Raw genomic sequence first — 19,017 nt, forward strand, 5'->3', positions numbered from 1 at the left:
GTATAACTTCTGTGGCTAGAAATAGATTTTCTAGAATCCTAGACAAAAGAAGGGTAGCTGTATCCAGGGAGAATGTGTTTATGGGAGTGCTATCACTTGAGTTGGAAGCATCTTCCAGGTGTCCAAGTGGTAATATTAGTAGACGGTAGAGCCTAAGTCGTTGGGTCATGATGCTGTGCCCATTAAGGGCACAGTGGGAACTTGTCCCCTCCCAGCCCCTCCTACCTCATGGAAAGTGGGAGTGGCATTGTTCCCCCACTTTCTCTTCGTATGACATGCTGCCTTAACATAGGCTTGCAACAAAGGAGTTAACTGGCTATGGTTGACCCTATAAAACCATGAGCCAAAAAGACCCCTTTTCTGAGTCGATTATCCTGTTTGTTACAGTGACAGGTAACGTAGAGGAAGGCTGAAGGAAACTTATAACCCTCTGGAGACATGGGCATCATATCCTCCCATTGACCTTTAGTTAGTGAGCTCAAAGAAGCCCCACAAGACAGGATAGAACACAGAGAAGAGACTCCACCCTTGTTCAAAACCTCAAGCTGAGATTTTGCCTCTCCAATCAATGGCTGGAGTTTCTCAAGATTTTAGCTTCTGACCCTGTTAACAGAACCTCTGCAGACCACGCCCCTCAACTGAATCACCTAGGCGAATAAAATAATGAATCATAAATTTTATTTCAAAATGTAAACGTCACTAAACATGCATACATGTTAAAACAATAAAATTTACAATTTCATTAATTTTTTTTCTTTTGCATAGGACATTACAATATAGAATCTATGCCTTACAAAATACATAACAAAGTTTTATCCGAGCAAGCCAAGGCCAGATTGGGAACTGTACAACTGTAATACTTCACTGTAGTGATCCAGGAAAGACAGAACATGGCCTTTGGAAGCATGTTGGGAGTTAGGTTTAAAAAAAAAAAAAAAAAAAAAAAAGTTCCTATAGAAAAGGAACCTGGGGACTTGATGGAAATGGCCTTGGACCCTTGGATTTTGCCTTGGGATTTTGGCAAAGGATCCCACAGAAGTTCCACCGATGGCTTTGGATGGGAAGCAGTCACCTGGGCCTGTCCAACAAAACCACAGCAGGGATTTCTAGTCACCAAGGAGGGATAGGAGCTCTGACCCCACAATGCATAGTGGCTCAGCAGGGAGCCTTATGGTACATGGGGTTCCCACACTGGGTCCCCAGGGCCTCTCCAGTGCACAATGGGGGAACAGAAAGCTCCTTCCACCCACAGAATAGAGTAGACATTGTAAGTCAGGTATGCCACTGGAGCAGATGACCAGGCAGTGTCTGAGAAGTAGATCTAGCTACTCCTGGGGGAGGAATTCTCCTAAGTCTGGGCTCTCAGTACTGAGACAAGCAACCTGGCCCACAGGCATCGGGTGAATGAGCACAGGCAGTTGACCCACAGTAAGTACTCAAGGGAAACAACAGGGAGAAAACCCGCCCTCATGCCTGACCTATGTTTCCTGCCCACCCCCAGGAATGCGGGGGAGGTGTCCTCTCTGCCATCCTGTTTGTTTCTAAATAAAAGTAGTGACGTTTTAAAGCTGTGTGAGATGGGGAATGTTGGGGGGTGGGGGGAAACGACACCACGAGTGGGCTGGGCTAGAGAGTTCCAGAGCAAGTCCACTAACTCTGTAGGGGTCACAGAAACGAAGCTAGCCCCCCTTCCCTGGTGGACTGGGGCCGCTAGGCCACCAAGAGGAAGGGCCTCTCCCTCAGCAGTGCTCAGGCCTGTATCAGTAGTAAGCTGGACTGTGCATCCACGTTCGGGTACAAAACTCTCTGGAATGTGTCCAGGACAGACCTTCGAAGACTCAGAATTAGAAAAATTAGTCACAGGACCGGGCTCTTCCTAGTGCCATCCTGATTTCAAAACATCGAGTCAAACATCTGGATTTCAGCTTTGAAAGATACAGCCACCAGGACAGACAGATGGAAACTTTGGACAGAAAAAAAAAAAAAAAAAAAAAAAAACAAAAACAAACAAAACAAAAAAACCCCTGTGGGTGACCCACGAAGCATTTCTTAATGATCACAATATGGCTACACGTAAACCTTCCAGCACTGCCTCTGACCACATGACCTTTTGTGAAGTGGGGCAGGAAGAGGGGGAGGGACAATCAGTAACACCTGTTATAAGTCAAAATCGGTAGCCTTGTAAACAAAGCCACAACCAGGAGCTGAGAAATGAGGCCAAGCTATTGCTCAGGTTAGTCTCACATGCATGGTGCCCCTGCTTGGTGGAGATCCCAGATGAAGCCTCTAGGAAATGCTGTGACCCTGTGCAGTCCATCGTAGCACCTGCTTCTGGCAAGAAAAGGACCAGTCTTCTGGACAGAGTGGGGCTGAGAGGCATTAGTCTTGAAAGGTAACCCCTCTGTTGTGCCACATTTCTCTTGGGACCACAGAATGTCGCCTTCCCTTATCCATCCCCACATCTAAACCATCCCTCAGTGGGGTCGCCAGGAGTGCAGGATTTTGTACCTGGAGGCTGCACTCTGGTGAATCCTGCACACACCTGTCCCAGTGCTGGCCTCGGAACAAGGTTGCAATGGTGTGGGCTGGAGAGACAGGGAGCCTTTGACTCTCAGGTCCTGGGAGTAGGAGGCGTGGCAGAACACCAGTAGGGCATCTCCAGGACCAGACTCCCATCGAGGTCATCACTGTCCATCCCTACGTAGCACCCATCAAGAGAGAACCGAAGGCCCTCTTTGGAAAGGGCTATTTTCCGTATGGCTGTAGGATTCAGTAGGCATCTGGGCAACAGCAGTGGCCCTGTAATATGGCTGATGCAAAGAGGGATGTTCTCATTTGGGACATGAGCTAAACTCCAGCCCCTTGATGGCTGAAGTCCAGAGCTCCTCTCAGACGCTGCTGTAGGGAACTCTCCCTTCACTCAGGCACTTTCATTGTGGGGTCTCTGCTTCCCATCCCGAAAGGAAAGAGTTGACTTTTCAGTAGTATTCCTGAGCACCCTGTGGGTTTCTCAGTCAAACTGAAATCAGAAAATATGGCCATAAACCGCAAAAACTCAAACAGACCTGCAAAAGACCTGGTCTGGGAAGACACTGCATCTTAGAAGGCATCCCTTGTTTATGACAAGATGGGAACCTAATTGAGAAGCCACTGGAACTGGACCTGGTCATGTTCCTTCCTTCCTCCCACCACTTGATGAGATGAACTGAAGCCCCAGATGAAATAGGGGAGTCTATGAGGGGTGCCCTGGCCCCATGCCGAAGGACCACACCCTGCCATTAAAGGAGAACCACTTTGGGAATGAAGACACGTTCATTTGCCAAAAATAGCCAACGCCTGCATATTTCTGTTTTAAGGCAACGTAACCCTTCCATCTATCAGATGGAACAGCCCTGGGTCATTCAGAGGAAAAATTAAATTAAGTGCTCTCTTTGGAAACAGCCTACGCCCACTTTCCCCCCTCCCCCCAAACCCGCTCTAAAACAAACCAGCTCTTTCTTTTATTCCAAGAAGATGGGGCTTAGAGTCCTTTTATCCTTCCTATATGCAGACAGTGGTGAAGTTGAAAGCCTCCTGCTGTGACTCTGTGGGTAGGTAGGTCACAAGGAGACACCCGGCTCCTTCCAAGGAGAGACCTTGGCTGGCCTTTGGGGCACACTGCTGCCTCTGTCTTCAGAAATGTGGATGTAGGTGCACCAAAGGACTTTGGAATAAAATTCCTGAATCTGGAATGTGAATTCCTGAGACATGAAATGTGTTCAGAGTGTGGCTTTCTCTGCCTCACACAAATGACTTTGGGAGGGGATTACACTTTGGAACTCAGCATGAAGATCGCCACACCCCAAGCACCCAGGGTTCCCCTTCAGTCAAGGTCCCAACCACATACCCCATTGTCTTCCCCAGATGAAATACAAGCAGAGCTGTATACAAAAAGCTGAAATACAGCTTTGCATTGGACCAGGGCAGGGACCATCCCCACCCACTGTGCCTGCTTTTGGCAGCAACAATGCCACAGCCTAACTCAGCACCTACTGTGCCACCAGAAGCCACCATATGCCATTAGCCTCTCATAGCTGACACAGGTAGTTAGAAAGGGGTGCCTAAGACCCACATGAGAGCCACATGACAACAGCCAGACACCACAGTCTTGGCTGGGCATGGTCTCTGGGTTTTCCCTGTGCTGTGCCCCCATACTGTGTGAGGGTTGGGGTGGAGGCAGAATGGCCACAACCAAGGCACACTGGGCCCAGGAAAGCCCATCTACTACCCTCTGAGTCACAAGGGCCGATCCTCCACATCAAAATGAAGAGAGGTCTCTGTAAGATAACCCATGTCCATCCCAAACCCACCCACCACCCAATTCATACTCGCATGCGCGCGCGCGCGCGCGCGCGCGCACACACACACACACACACACACACACACACACACACACACACACACACACACACACAGAGTCCTGGGGCCTTGTGTTCCTAGGCCCCAGTCCTTGGGAGAAGGGGAAGAAATGCCTGGGCCTCTGCAGGGTGGGAGTAGATGACACTCCAAGCATCTGCAAAGGAGCAACCAGAACATGGTCTTGCTGACAAGGCCCAGCACCTGAAGCCAATGTAGCCCAGGTCTGGGCTCCAGGAGAAATAGGATGGGCCTGGCTTCCACTCCTGCTGTCCTATCAGCAGGCTACCCATCCCTGTCCTAACCCACACTGCAGACTGGGTGTGGTTTGGGTGCTCCCAGGCCGGGCAGGCAGAGGCAGGACAGAAAAGTGTAACAGTGTGGAACTGTGGGTTTGCTAGGTCGGTACCCAAGGTTCTGAGAAAGTGATCCCCACAATTTTCATACGGCGTCCCCCAGAGAAGCAGAATCCTTGTTTCTGCAGTAGCATCTCCTGTAACACCTGCTGTGCTGCTCTGAGGCACCGGCATCAGTCCTGTGGGGTGTGTGAGCTCTGCGCCCGCTCACAGACTGAAGAAGCAGAGGGGTCATGACAGTCCTGTCCAGTGGCCCAGGGAATGAGAGCGTGAGGAGCTGGAGGAAACAACACCAATTTTGGGAGGAAGCAGTTTCAGTACAATGTGCCCAGGGCACTATTTCCCAGTCTGAGAACATGGTGTGATAGTGAAGGGTCCCAGGTTCCTTCTTGTAGGGCAGGCAGGGCCCAGCCGCCTTCATGGGTTGTTGGCAACAATGATGTGCCAATCCAGGCAGGGTTTGCATCTGGCCTCCATTTTCCCATGAATTTCTGGAGGCAGGTAGGTAGGCAGGCAGGCAGGTAGGCAGGCAGGCCCAGCCTTAGAAGACAGATGTCCTCCACAGTTCCATAGGCAAGTGCACCATGGTCTGTCATGGCTTACCACATCCCTGTGAGGTGGCCAGTCCCTCAGGCCCACCTGTGCTATAAGCCAGGCCAAGGGGCAGAGGACCACAACTGAGTGGTAGGCAGGAGAGGGTCACAGGCCTTTGGGGGTCTGCTGCAAAAACACAATATCAGTGACCACATCTCTGTTTCTAGCTGTCTCGTTCTGCCCCAATGTAATCCTTAAACCTCACAGAAGACTCCAGAGTGCAAATCTATGTACAAAGTAAGGCGGCATAAAGGCATGCCCTCACTGACCTCGTGGACCGCGTTCATCCCTGAGAAAGGGGGGAGGGGGGGACTTTCAACACCGCTGAATCTCAACTTCGTGGATAGCTGTATTGTGCAATTTGTGGGTGGTGTTTTAATTCCGGGTTTGTTTTTGTTTTGTTTTGTTTTTTTGAGAATTTTTTTTCTTTTTGTTAAAAATTGACACCTGAGGTGAAGAAAACTATTTTGCTGTGGACTTCTCAAGTTCGCTCAGCTTTCCTATTACCAAAGGGGAGAGGAGGCGCGGTCCGAGCGCGGGTGCTCAGGGTGAGCTGGCCGGGCTGATGGTGGGGCTGCTGGCATCCGAGCGGCTGTAGTCGCTGAGCGAGCCGGTCCTCGAGCCCCCGCCGCGCCGCTGCAGCATGCCCGGGTGGAAGTTGGCGTGGCGGCGTGCGTGCTTCGTCAGGTGGTCGCTCCGCATGAAGCGCTTCTCGCAGATGGGGCAGCTGAACTTCTTCTCGCCCGTGTGCGTGCGATAGTGCCGCGCCAGCTCATCCGAGCGCGCAAACTTCTTGTTGCACTCCTGCCAGCTGCAGGCGAAAGGCCTCTCACCTGTGGGTGACAGAACAGAGGTAAGTCTTGGTCACACCCCACCACCTAGTCAGGCCGCTAACTCCCATCCTCCTCCAAGGACTATCTTCCCATCCTGTGCCAAGCTCTCAGCCCACACCTGAGGTGGAAGCAGATGACAGGTTTGAGGAAGAAAGAACATGGCCCACTCTGGCAGTGGATCTTGGACAAAGCATGCCAAAGCTCCCAGACAAGGCCAGTGGTGCCCGGTCCTGGGCAAGAAAAGTAGGAAGGGGTGCAGGCCCAAGGGACACTCTTCCTCATCTTGTTTAGGAAGAGAGGGTCAGACACAGCTTGCCAGCCTGCTGCTCCTGCTCTGACAGAGGCCCTATGGTGGGCCAGGGATGAATCAAACTTCCAACAGGCTCTTGTAGACTCAAAACAATGGTGACCCCAATAGCCCAGGAGAGGCCTACACAGATATGGAGAAGGTAAACCATACCAGGACTCGGATGTAGTATGGATTCACTTGGTCTGGGTGGACCAGGATGCACTCTTTGCTAAGATCAAGGGACAAGCTAGCATTTGCCCTAACTCTTTATTATACATGCTGGTTTATTTATTTATTTTTTTAAAAGGAAAAGAAAGAGGGAAAGAAAGATCGATCAACTGGTCAGGAAGAAGCATTCTGTGGTACTCCAGAATGAAGTTTCTCCAGTATTAGGGAAATCACACAGTTGCCTTTTCTCACTTTTTCTCTCCCTGCTTCCTTGCCCTACAGAGGCTCTAAGGAAGACTGCCATCTCCTGAAGTTAGGCCACGTAAGTCCAGCAAAAGAAATCCACAGCACCCACCCATCCACCTTAAATATTAACAGACACTCAGGGTCACCTGACAGCCAAATCACTGGCATGAAAAGGAAAGGACGTGGGCAACAGAGCCACCAACGGTAGTTACCCTAAAACTTCTTCTAATGCGAACTCTCAACAGAATCTGAAATACAATGCCACGGACAGAACAAAGAGAAAACCATCATAAAAAGCAAGTTCAAAGGACACACACACACAAACCAGCACTGAGAAATTTAAAAAATTCTTATTAAATAACTCCCAAAAGCTGGAAATATACTCAAAGAAAGAACTATTCTGAAATTAAAAAAAAAAAAAATGCAAAATATGTGAATGTCCGTGTTCCATCTCCTAGACTGTTGAAGACAAGGCACATGTATAGTGTGTTTGTTTTCCTCATTAATTTTCACTTTGTGGGAAATATCCTGAGAGGTGACCTTCACCACTAAGCAACCGGGCATGAGCACTAGCTGGCTGCCCATGCTTTTCAGTTCTATTTCCAAGACTGTGCTTCAAGTTCCTAGTTCTTTGTTTCTAACAGTGAGGGGCTAGAAGCTGAGCGCTCCAGGAATCAGTACAGGGCTAAGAACATGTAAGAAGAGATACAGACTGGCATTGGGGGTGGGGTGGGGGGGATAAATACAGTAAATTGTCAGTGTGCGTGGCGTGGGAGAGTAAGATGGGGAACCTGGGCAGAGATAGGGAGGCCGTGTGCAGAAAAGCTAGGAGGATTTCTGCATAATTACCGCAGTGAGTGAAATAGGAGCCCTCAACACTTAATAGATGGTATGCGAGAAACAAACACCAGGCTATCGCCACCAGAACAAGACAGGACAGACACTACAAGTGTGCATGCTGGACGTGCTGGAGGGCAGCATGAGTTCATATCTCATCGACTCCAGCAAAACCAAGAGGAAACCATGAGCCAAGAGCAAGGTGGGCGGTTGGAGAGGTAACTTTATAAGGCCACCACCACCCGGTGATCTTATATTTCTGTAGCTTGTTGTCACCTTTTTTCTAATAAAACAAAAGTAAGCCGGGTGGTGGTGGCACACGCCTTTAATCCCAGCACTTGGGAGGCAGAGGCAGGCAGATTTCTGGTCTACAACAGAGTGAGTTCCAGGACAGCCAGGGCTACACAGAGAAACCCTGTCTCGAAAAACAAAAAGAGAGAGAGAGAGAGAGAGAGAGAGAGAGAGAGAGAGAGAGAGAGAGAGAGAGAGAGAATATGAGAATATAGGATTGACCTGCACACAAGACAACAATGATCAAATTAAAAGCACACTAAAACGCCAGATGGTTGTGTGCAACCAGGAAAGAGCCCAAAGGCTCTAGGTACTTTTCTCATCTTTTCTAACACCACCAGGAGAATGTAGAAGGAGCTGTAATCCCAGCACAGGCCCCGTAGGTCTATCAAACTTTATAGTTCCAGTCACATAAACCCAGAGCTAGATTTCAACACTGTGCAGGATCAGTGTCACAGAAAAGTCCCACTGCCCATCAGAAAACGTGGCTTTCAAGAACAGAATAGAAGATACACAGTAGAATTAAAATACTGTAAAAATTAGAATTATATATTCATCAGTTCAGGGGGAGGTGAGAAGGGTATGAGTAGGTAGGTTCTTAAATTTAACTGCACAAAAACAGATTAATCTGAGAAACTAAGAAACATATATATTAAGAAGCATAATTTTTTGTTTTTACAGTACCCAACAAGATAACTGAAATCTGAACAGTACTGAATCAAACACAGCTTTTTTTTTTTTTTTTTTTTTTTTTTTTTTAATAAAGATGTGGTGTGTTGCAGGTCTTTTTAAAAATAACAGTAAGGTGTAATGTGATGTTTAAGGAGTTGCAAGAGATGACTCGGGGCTGAAGAGATGGCTTAGTGGTTAAGAGCACTGACTGCTCTTCCAGAGATACTGAGTTCAATTCCCAGCAACCGCATGGTGGCTCACAACCATCTGTAATGGAATCAGATGCCTTCTTCTGGTGTGTCTGAAGATAGCTACTGTGTACTCATCATATAAATAAGTAAATAAATAAATAAATAAATAAATAAATAAACTCTTGAGAGAGAGAGAGAGAGAGAGAGAGAGAGAGAGAGAGAGAGAGGACTCAACAGTAAAGGTATTTGCTTCATCAAGCCTGATGACCTGAGTTCCAGCCCCAGAACCCACATGGTAGAGGGAACCAATTCGTAAAAATTATCTCCTGAGTTTTATATGTGTTATGTCATTCATGTGCATCACCATATCCTAATTAAAAAAAAAAAAAGGATGTGTAAATACAATTTTAAAAATATTTAACCCAACCACAGGAAAAAAAAAAAAAAAAAAAAAAAAAAAGGTAATGTTGAATACACTGTTAACTAGTTCCAGGGGTGGGGGTCTTGTCAACAAAAGATCGGAAAAATGTCACATGCTGATTTCCTCCTCGGACATTAACAAGGCCTATCAATCATTAGCACCTTGGCAAGGCCTGGCATTCCATGCATCAGGGCAAACCCAGTCTCCATTATACGGATGGTATGACACCAGACAAGTTCCCAACTGCTTGCAACAGGATGAGCCATGAAAAAATAGAGCCAAACCCCTAACCCACTCCCAACCTGGGAGGTGGCCTAATTTGGGAGAAAACAAACAAAAAACAAGAAAGCCTCTTTGTGGATATAAATTAGAGTAAAAATTTTGTGTGTGTGTGTGTGTGTGTGTGTGTGTGTGTGTTTGAGACAGGGTTTCTCTGTGTAGTCCTGGCTGTCCTGGACTCACTCTGTAGACCAGGCTGGCCTCAAACTCAGAAATCCACCTGCCTCTGCCTCCCAAGTGCTAGGATTAAAGGCGTGCGACACCACTGCCCGGATAGGGTAAAAATCTTGAGATGAAACTACAAGTTCCAAAAGGAAAGTTTAGTGAAGGGGACACGGCAGTAAGAGACTGGAACAATCTAGAAGCTCTGAGTTGCCGGCTCAGCTCCAGCACTGGAAATGAGGAGAGAGGAGCAGGAAAGTGGTTCTTCCTTGGAGCCTCCAGAAAGAACCATGCCTGCCAGCTGGAGTCTTGCTCTTAGATTTCTGGTTTCATTCAGGAAATCTGAAAGGTAAATTTCAGCTGCTTTTGGCTATCCACTTTGTGGTCGTATGCTACAGCAGCTATAGGAAGTGAATATGCTATCCTGCTCTCTCAGAAGGGCCCGCATAGTGATGCTGTACACAACCAGCTCTGGCACCAGGCCTGGCATGTTCCAAATGTCTTATTCTTATTTGCTATCCCCAACTTAGACTGGGGTGGGGATGGGAGTTGGGTTCAGGGTGGAGTCAGAAACCAGTGAACTCAGATTCAACTATTTCCTAATTGCCCTGGATCCCTGGCCTTGGGATCTTTCTGCTTGCATCTTTGGAAGCCTGTGAGATGGTTACAGATGGCGGAGTAATGTAAGGGCTTCAGGTAAGGGCAGCATCTGAAGAGATGGCTTACTTACAGAGAGGAAGGTAGGAAGGTCTTTCCCCACTTTCACTGAGTACATGCTCAAGACAAGACCCTCAGAACATAGTCCTCACCCCAGAGATGATGGCCTCCCCCCTGTTCTATTCCTGCATCAGCCCCCCCCCCCCAATTAAGTCTGTAGACAGAAATTACAGGAGCTCAAGCTGGATGCTCACCTGCAGTGGTAATATCTTAAGTCTGCTGAGGAGATTGGCAGGCACTAGTATGAACAATAGAGGAAGGAAGGAAGGACGGACGGACAAACGGATGGGGCAGACATAATACTCCACACTTGGGAGCTTCTAGTAGTATAACAGGGAATTGTATTTGAAAAGACACAACACAAAAACAAAATCTAAACACACATTCCAGTAGCTGTCCAGAGAAGTGAGGCCGTCAATTACTCATGGCCTCTGGAATTTTTCACCGAACTCTTTATGAAGAGCAAAGATAAGGTAGGTAATGTTACTGTATCAACACAATTTTCTCTCATGGTCTTATGAAAGGGTCTCAGCTGCATACAGCATCACTCTGAAAGTGCTGTTCTGGACACTGGCCTCAAGGTGGGGTTGGCTGAACTGAAACAACACAGGACCTAGCACAGAGGCAGGGAAGATGGAGCAGGTAGCCCAGCACCACAGCAGAGGGTGTGGGGTGGGCTGGTCAACAGCTCCAACACGCCCCACTGCAGACTGGAATCCTGCATCCGCCCTCCTGAGGACAGCGCAGCCAGCTAGGATAAGGTGTAGTCTAACCCAAAAGGTGGCACTGGCCCTTCCAAGTAGGTAGCTGAATTAAGAGAAAATAGATCCCCATAGAAAGCTGGCCTTTTTGAAGAATCCCAAAGCTCTCCCATGGAGGCTGGGGGGACGGACTCCATTCTCAGAAGCTACAGGGGACCAGGGGACAGGGTGTTGAGTGACCAATACAGGTGCATATATGTGCCTGGGAGTAGGGGAGGTGACTGGAGCATAGGGCAAGATGGGGTTTAGGCTTTGAAAAGAGAATCTTGTGGGAGAAAAGGGAGAGCTGAGAACTGAATTTGAGGCACTGTGACCAGGTGGGCAGGGAAATAGTGGAAAGGAGACTGAAGGTCAACCGCTGTAGGGGCTGGGTCAAAGCTAGGCAGTATTGGTGGCACAGGGTGGGGGAAGTGCCTACACAGGCACAAGAGGCAGAAGCTATAGGCCAAGTGAAGGCTGGGAGGGAGCTACCAAATAAAGAACCTATATGCGGGGTGCGAGGGAGGGGAGGGGGGACTTAAGCCTTGTGGGAAGAGGGGGATACAGTGTGCCCTGGGGTTTAGTGGGAGGTGGGACTGGCCACGGGCACTTGGCGCGCCAGAGACACGGTTACATAAATGTTCCTTGGCGCCGCCGCGAGGCCGCTGGTAGCAGCAAGCAGTGCATGGCGCGGGCTGAGCGTGATTGCCTCATCTTATCAGGGAACACAACGTCCCATATGCTCTTGCCCAAGCCACAGGCTTGGGCGGGAACAGCATGTTCTCTGTGAGGCCGGACGGAGGAGGGGAAGCAGCCACAGAGGCTCTCCTCCCGACAAAGCCCTCACTGGGATTGGGCGCGCACTGTCCCGCAGAAGAAGGGCACAAGTGCTGCTGGCTTCCCAGAGCGTTCTAGCTCAGAGCCTGAGCTGGGTCCTTGGCCGCTACCGCTGGGTCCTCAGGTCCCATTACCCAGCACCAGCCAGATAGCTAAGCCTCACTGTCACTCACTCATTCCCCACCAGGTGGGTGGGCGGCTCTTGGCTCTAGCAGCGCCTGCACAAACCACAGTGCCTTTCTGCTTTGTGTGGACCTCTCAGGTGTAGCATGTGTTTTTAGAGATTTTTCTGCTGTCCCACCCCTGCCTCACGTATGCGGTGATAATGGTGGGGAGGGGGCAGAGCAACCTCCTGCTTGATCTTGGTTTAGGTTTACTGCCCAAGCCCCAGCATCCTACCTTGCTCTCTTACTGTGAAGGGAGAAGAGAGGATCTGCAGATGATGCTCCTCTGACCAGGAGATCCTGACAATACAGACAGATCCGTTGACCTTATGCAGTATCCCAGATTGTAAGATCTGTAGGCATAAGGAATCTGTGTGGGAGTCGGGAGGCAAGGCAGAATGGTCAGAAGCCTTTAAGAGCTCCGACACCTTACAGGCTCCCAGTCTCGGCTACTCCATACCAGAGTGGGCTGCCATTCATTAGTAAAAAGATTTGATCTGTGGTCACTGGCTTGGGGCCGCTTCTAGCTTCAACCTCAAGAATGCCTTGTCTTCACTAACCTAGCTCAGCAAACAGCTACGTATTTGGGTTGATCAACTGGAGACCTCCAAGAAAATTCAGATATATAGCCTGAGTGGGCTAGAAAGAACTGTTTCTGAGTGGTGGATGGACTTTCCCAATTCTTTCAGGGTACATCTGGTTGGTGTCTTGCTCACTACAAATGCTAGTGACGGAGACAGTTGATCTGCAGATGATTTGTCTCCTCCACCCATGGCACAGGTGAGACCTATGCTATGCCCCAGGAGAAGAAGCAGGCTAGTGGCAGAGCCAAAGCCACAGGTAGGACCCATGACTCAATCTACATCAGGAGAGGTGCATGCAGTAAGGAAGCTGTCTCCCCTGCCCTCATACTGCTGCTGCTGCCTTGAGCTGCCATCTTACCTTTCTCAGTCACTGTGAGGGGTATGTGATGGAACTCAAGAGGTACGGCCTGATGTGGGAAGAACTGCCGGCTACGGACGCTGTTCTAGCATCCTGGCCCGCTGTTGCTGTTATGGGAGCCAATGCCATTGATCATATATTCCTACACCTGATCTCAGCCAAGAGGCTAAGAAGCAATGATCACACACAAGCCATCAGGATACAGAAGGGAGACTGCTGCTTAACTCAGAACCCACCACACCTTGTGTCTTGACAACTTCTGCAATGGATGCAAGGATACTTCCTGAGGTTGGTGTTTTAGCTGTTGTAATTTAGTATGGAATAACTTGTTACTAAAATGAGTATGGAAAATTAAGTTAGAAAAGCTCTGTGAAGGAACCACCGTGTTTGAGGCTGTAACTGTGGTAGCTAATAACTAGTTGCTGGGGTGGGCAGGAGGTCAGAGCTAGACCCAAACACAGTGGCAATTCCATCAGACTTGTCCCTCAGCAGCTCTAGTTTTAAGATTTATTCTATTTTTAAATATGTGTACATTTATGGGTCTGTGTCTAGGTGGGTGTCTATGCCTGTGAGGTGACACTGGTGGCCAGAAACTTGGGGGGGGGGGGTGTCACAAAAGGTATTAAAACAGTTAGTGTCTGTAAGGGTTCACACCACACTTCATGTATTACAGTAGAATCAATTCTACATAGTATCAGTACAACATACGGCCCTCCATAAATAGATACAACTTTTATGTACTGGTTCAAGTTTCAAAAATTAAGAGTAAGTTTAAGTTGTCAAAGATTTGAACGTGAAAGATGAAACCATAGATATTCTATGAGAACTATTTTATAATACTTTGGTAGAAATTCTTCCCATATAAATCAAAGTCCAGAAGCCATGAAAGATAAGACGGATAACTGGACACAGAACATCACGGACAATGTCATTATAAACAAAGGTAAAAGGTAAGTGAAATGTCCTTTTTATTCACCAGATGGTCAGGCTACAGGAACACAGCCATTCTGTCCCTCTGCTCAGGATAACTGGGAAAAGCTCCTCTCTGGGAGACTGGCAACACTGAAAAGATAGCTCAGTACTGGCTCATTACAGGAGAGGACCAGTCCACACTGCTGCATTTTAAAACACTGCATATCCTTCAACCCTCTAAACTTTTCAGTGCCTAGCCTGCAAACATGTGCACATCTGCACACTTACAAAATGCACTGACATCCGACTGATCAGCAGAGTTGAAGCCCAGACAAAAGTAGCAGTTTTCAGTAGATGGCTAAGGAAGGAAACCATGGGGCACGTGTGCCAAAGAAAGTGGGTGTTCTTTGTGGACTGCTATAGACAGGCTACCAAGTTTCTCAGAAGTGAGGAAGACCAGGCCCAGAACAAATGCTCGAACCACTTGGATAAACAGTATGGAGTTGCACACAAACTTGCCTGTCTGTGCAGAAGTGAGAACAGGCTCTCTCGAGCAGACAGAAGATAGAAAAGACTGAAAAACGACTTAACCCAAGCCAAGCTCCCTCACTCCTCAAATAATCCATATGGCAACAAGAAAATGATCTAGTTATGATGGGGTTGGCAAGATGGTACAGCGGGTAAAAGCACTCACCATGCCAGCCTGACAACATAGATCAGATTCTTAGACCCCACAGACAAAGGAGAACATAGTGGAAAGGGGCCCCGCTCCCCACCCAAGCTTCCCTCTAACTTCCACATGTATGCTGTGGTATGAGCGCTGCTGTGTGCACACACATACAGCACACAATAAAAAAATTAAAAATAGAAAATGCTACTCTGGGGTGATGTAACCTTAAAAACTAGACATTCGGGCTAGGAGAACAGCCCAGTTTGCCACTTGCCTAGCACATGAGGCCCTGAGTTGCACTTCAAGCATGACAAAATAGAAGAATAAAAATTAGACTTTAAATACTCACTCTTCAGGGGACATGGTACCTCGTGTCTGGAATTCCAGCACTCTGGGGGTGGAGAGGCTGAGACTGCCCTCAGTTGAGGTCAGCCTAGGCTATCTAGTGGATTTCAGGGAAGTTGGGCTCACTGTATCAGTAATAAATAATAGTATATAATCTGCACATTCCTGGCCAAGCCCCCATGTAGCTTCGTTTTGCATTCTATAGTTGTACAACGCTTGTCCCTCACCAGCTCTCTCTGTCTTGAAGTATGTCTATGTTTATGTGTCTGTGTCTATGTGGAGTGCCTATGCCTGTGAGTGCAGGTGTCACTGGTGGCCAGAAACTCAGATGCTGATTGTATGCTGCCTAACTTGTGTTCTGGGAAAACAACTTAGGTCCCTTGCTCTTAACCACTGAGGCATCTCTCCTGCCCAACTAGCTCTCTTAACATGCCTGTCATTCAGGAGATTCTTTTAAAGCCACAGGGAGTGTGTGTGTGTGTGTGTGTGTGTGTGTGTGTGTGTGAGAGAGAGAGAGAGAGAGAGAGAGACAGAGAGAGAGAGAGAGAGAGAGAGAGAGAGAGAGAGAGAGAGAGAAGGGGGTAGTGCTGCTTAGATTATGAGAAACCCCAAAGCGCAACAAAGTACAATTCCTAATTACAGGAGATGCTCAAAGGCAAGGCCCCAGGCTTTAGAGACCCAAGCAGTTCTGTTCAAGAGCATTTCTGGATAAAGGGCTTGACAGGCAATCCACAACAGGTCAAGCTTAAAAGGTGACAGGTGACAGGTGACAAATACCCAACAGAAGAATAGAGCAGTAGCAGGAGAACTGCCTATACCCTTCAAGACTATCTCTTGAACACCTGCCTGCGTGTGTGAGCAGGTGCTGGCAGCCTAGAAGACAAGTCCTACCCACTGCCATTACACACATCCCAACATCCATCAAGGCAGGAGAGCTGGCTTCTCTGTATCAGCTAAGAGTGGCAGGCACCAGAGATACAGCAGACTCCTGGAAGGTGGGGGGAGGCAAAATGGGAAGACAACAGGCACAAAGAGCACTTCCTCTGGTAGAGTGGGCTAGGCTGTGATGTCTGGAGCAGCACTGGCTCTCAGCAGCCGCTCACGGACAGCTGTGGAGACTCCCAGAGAATCACCTGCTGCTCAGTGCACACAAAGCCTCATCTCCTCTACCTGGAGATGAGGGTGGAGGACATACTTCCTCTGAAAAAAACAAACAAACAAACAAACAAAAAGCAATGAAAACCCTCTTCAGTGGCACCAAGGAAGGCCTCAGGACTGGGTGAGGCATGGTGATGGGATGTGCCAGCTACACTGCTGGCAGCTCTACCCCACATCCCCCAGGACCCTGTAAGCAGCTGAGAGAGAAGGGCAGGTAGTTCTGCACTTCTGGTAATTAATCAGCGTGCCCCCTTCCTCTTTGCTCTTCTTGTACACCCTCGCCCCTGCCCTGGGTGCCTGGATGCTTATGTTCTCAGATATCCCACGCTAGCAGTATAGGAGTCATGCCCAGTGGGTCAGCACATTATGCCAGCTCGCCTGATTCTTCCAACCCTAAGACCTGACGTGTGGGAGCCCGTCTCAGATGGGGAGTCAAGGCCTCAAAGCCAGGATTTTGCCTAGGAATGAGTTTGCACAGCCTTCCTCACCACAGCAGTGCAGTTGGCAGCTGCATAGCTTGCTCCCTGCACACTCGTGTCACAGGTGAAAAGAGAGAACCAGAGGAAACCAGTGTCCCCATCTGACCCACTAATGACGGCTGAGCAAAGGTAACAGTCTGAGGTACCTGTCTGGCTCTGAGCCTCACCAGATCCAACCCTCAGCACCCTGTCACTTCAGGCTCTGCAAAGGCTAGCAGCTACTTCAGAATCAGGTTGTAACAATTGGCTCATTCTTGATTTTCAAGTCAACCTGCAAGCTAATGGCAGCACCCCTGCAGAACAATCCTAGGAAAGTGTTCTTGCTGGAGCAGACAATACCTAGTATCTGGGGAAGGCTGAAAGGGACTACCTGGAGTCTTGAACCTCTACCTGGCCTGCCCCAACTGACACAGAGGGTTTTAATTAACTGGGGGAAGGGAGGTCCCATGAAATTGCCAGCAGGACACAATAAAACAATTTATCCAGAGTTGACTTCATAAAGCAAACACATTGGAACTGTCGTATTGTTTTGTTGTTTTTTACCATGGGGCCAGGCTATCTGGCTTTTTATTTTAAAGAAGGAAAAAAGGGGGACCTGTTATTTCTAGAGCAGCTACAGAGTGGTAAGGATTCCTGCTTCACACCCTCAAGGCCAGCCAGAAAAATCTCCCTTACAGGATCACAGGCCCACTGACCCAACAGATGTCTCCAGTTACTGGCAATTTACACCCAGCATTTTCTGGGAAAACCACTGTGTTCAAAGGTCTAGTCTGAGAACAGGCTTTCCTGCAAAATTTCCATAGCCACAGGTATAGTCCTTCAGTTCTGCCTGCAGCTGCTCACAAGTTTGGGAACTCTGCTCAGGAAGCCATTTAGGAGACAAAGCCAGCCCTGCCTACTGCTTCCATATTGCCCCTTCGTCCTTGGACCCTGTCTTGCCCTCCTCCCTATTTCCCATGCCCTTTGCTACCCTGGCCTGGAGCAGGACACCAATGGAGCTTCAAGGAGCTAATCCAAGAGACACCAACCAGGAAGGAAGGCAAGTGCTACACTCTACACACCCAGGATTAGGAGGACCTTTCCACAAGGGATTCTATGACGCAAGTCTACCTGGGGCTGCCGGTGCTAGGGAGCTTCAGTGAACACAGGACAGCTCCCAGAGCTGGAACCTTGTCCCAAATCCTGCCCCTCTCCAGCGGTGCTCCATGATCAGTGGCATCTAAAGTTGCTTCATTCATCTAGAGGAGGATTGGGACGAGGTTGTGTGGGGGTGGACGCACATGGGACTGTCTAGTGTTTACACGAGCGACAGACAGGGAGGTTTAAACACAGCAAAACTCCTGAAGCCATGTTTGGATGCAGGCAAACTGCATACTCTATGAGTACCAAAGAAGATGTACTCTACGAGCACAGCAAAAACAAAAACAAACAAACAAAACCATGAAGTATTCTGGAGTAGATAAGGTGTCTGCCTGTCCCTTCTGAAATTCTTGTATTTTCAACTGAACTGACTCAGGTAGTCATAAAGAATATAACACTACACAAAGCCATGTACATACCTATCAGTGCGCACACGCGCACACACACACTCACACACACTCACTTGAAATCTCCCACTCCCAACCAGGGCTGTTTCCACCAAACCATCACCCCCAACCTGACAAGGAAGTAGCACTAATTTGCATATGTTGGTATACTTGCGTAGAGAGGTCAAAAGGACCACATGCCAGACATTTCATAATCGTGTTTCCCTCCTTTTACTAAGGGTTACAAAACACATTTGAAAATTTCCGTTTCTATGAACCCCTATAAAACAGCAATAATCAACACTCTTGGTTTCTGCCAGGAGACTAGCAATCATCACAGACAGGCTCTCCCAGGAGCTCTACCCTATTACTACTGGGGATATATGTGAGGAGATAAATACCCACTCCAAAAGCTTTCAGATGCAGAATGCTACATCAGATTCTCCTCCAGGTGATCAAAGCTATCTATAAGAGGAGTGAGCTGAACCCAAAGAGCAGACATTTCCTCTTCCTCCCATTCAATTCTTGGGTCTCAGCACTGCTTTCCAAAGGAACAACAGGGCATCTTCCTGGCATGTCTTCCCCTGATTTCTTTGTCATCCTGAACTGAAGGGACCATATCCCATTTCAGAAGCCAGAATCAAGCCTCTCTCTGGGAATTCCATGGTAGCTGCTGCACACTTACATGACACTCAGACAGTGGCCTACAGCCCAGGAATGATGTGTTACCTCTGCTGCAGAGTTTCCAAGATACCAAAGAAAGACAGGACACCTAGGTTTAATTATCTAACAA

At 48.4% G+C, this 19,017-nt stretch overlaps 1 protein-coding gene across 1 annotated transcript in view; it reads right to left on the reverse strand.

Moving 5' to 3' along the window:
- Positions 1-661: 661 nt before the first annotated feature.
- Klf13 (KLF transcription factor 13) overlaps positions 662-19,017 on the reverse strand; it is a 50,326-nt gene continuing 31,970 nt past the window's right edge. The window contains exon 2 of the mRNA XM_034518519.2: positions 662-6,178. Coding sequence (XP_034374410.1) covers positions 5,889-6,178 — 290 coding nt within the window. The 3' untranslated portion in view covers positions 662-5,888. The remainder of the gene's footprint in view (positions 6,179-19,017) is intronic.

Source organism: Arvicanthis niloticus, chromosome 1 (genome assembly GCF_011762505.2).
Source record: "Arvicanthis niloticus isolate mArvNil1 chromosome 1, mArvNil1.pat.X, whole genome shotgun sequence".
Taxonomy (NCBI): domain Eukaryota; kingdom Metazoa; phylum Chordata; class Mammalia; order Rodentia; family Muridae; genus Arvicanthis; species Arvicanthis niloticus.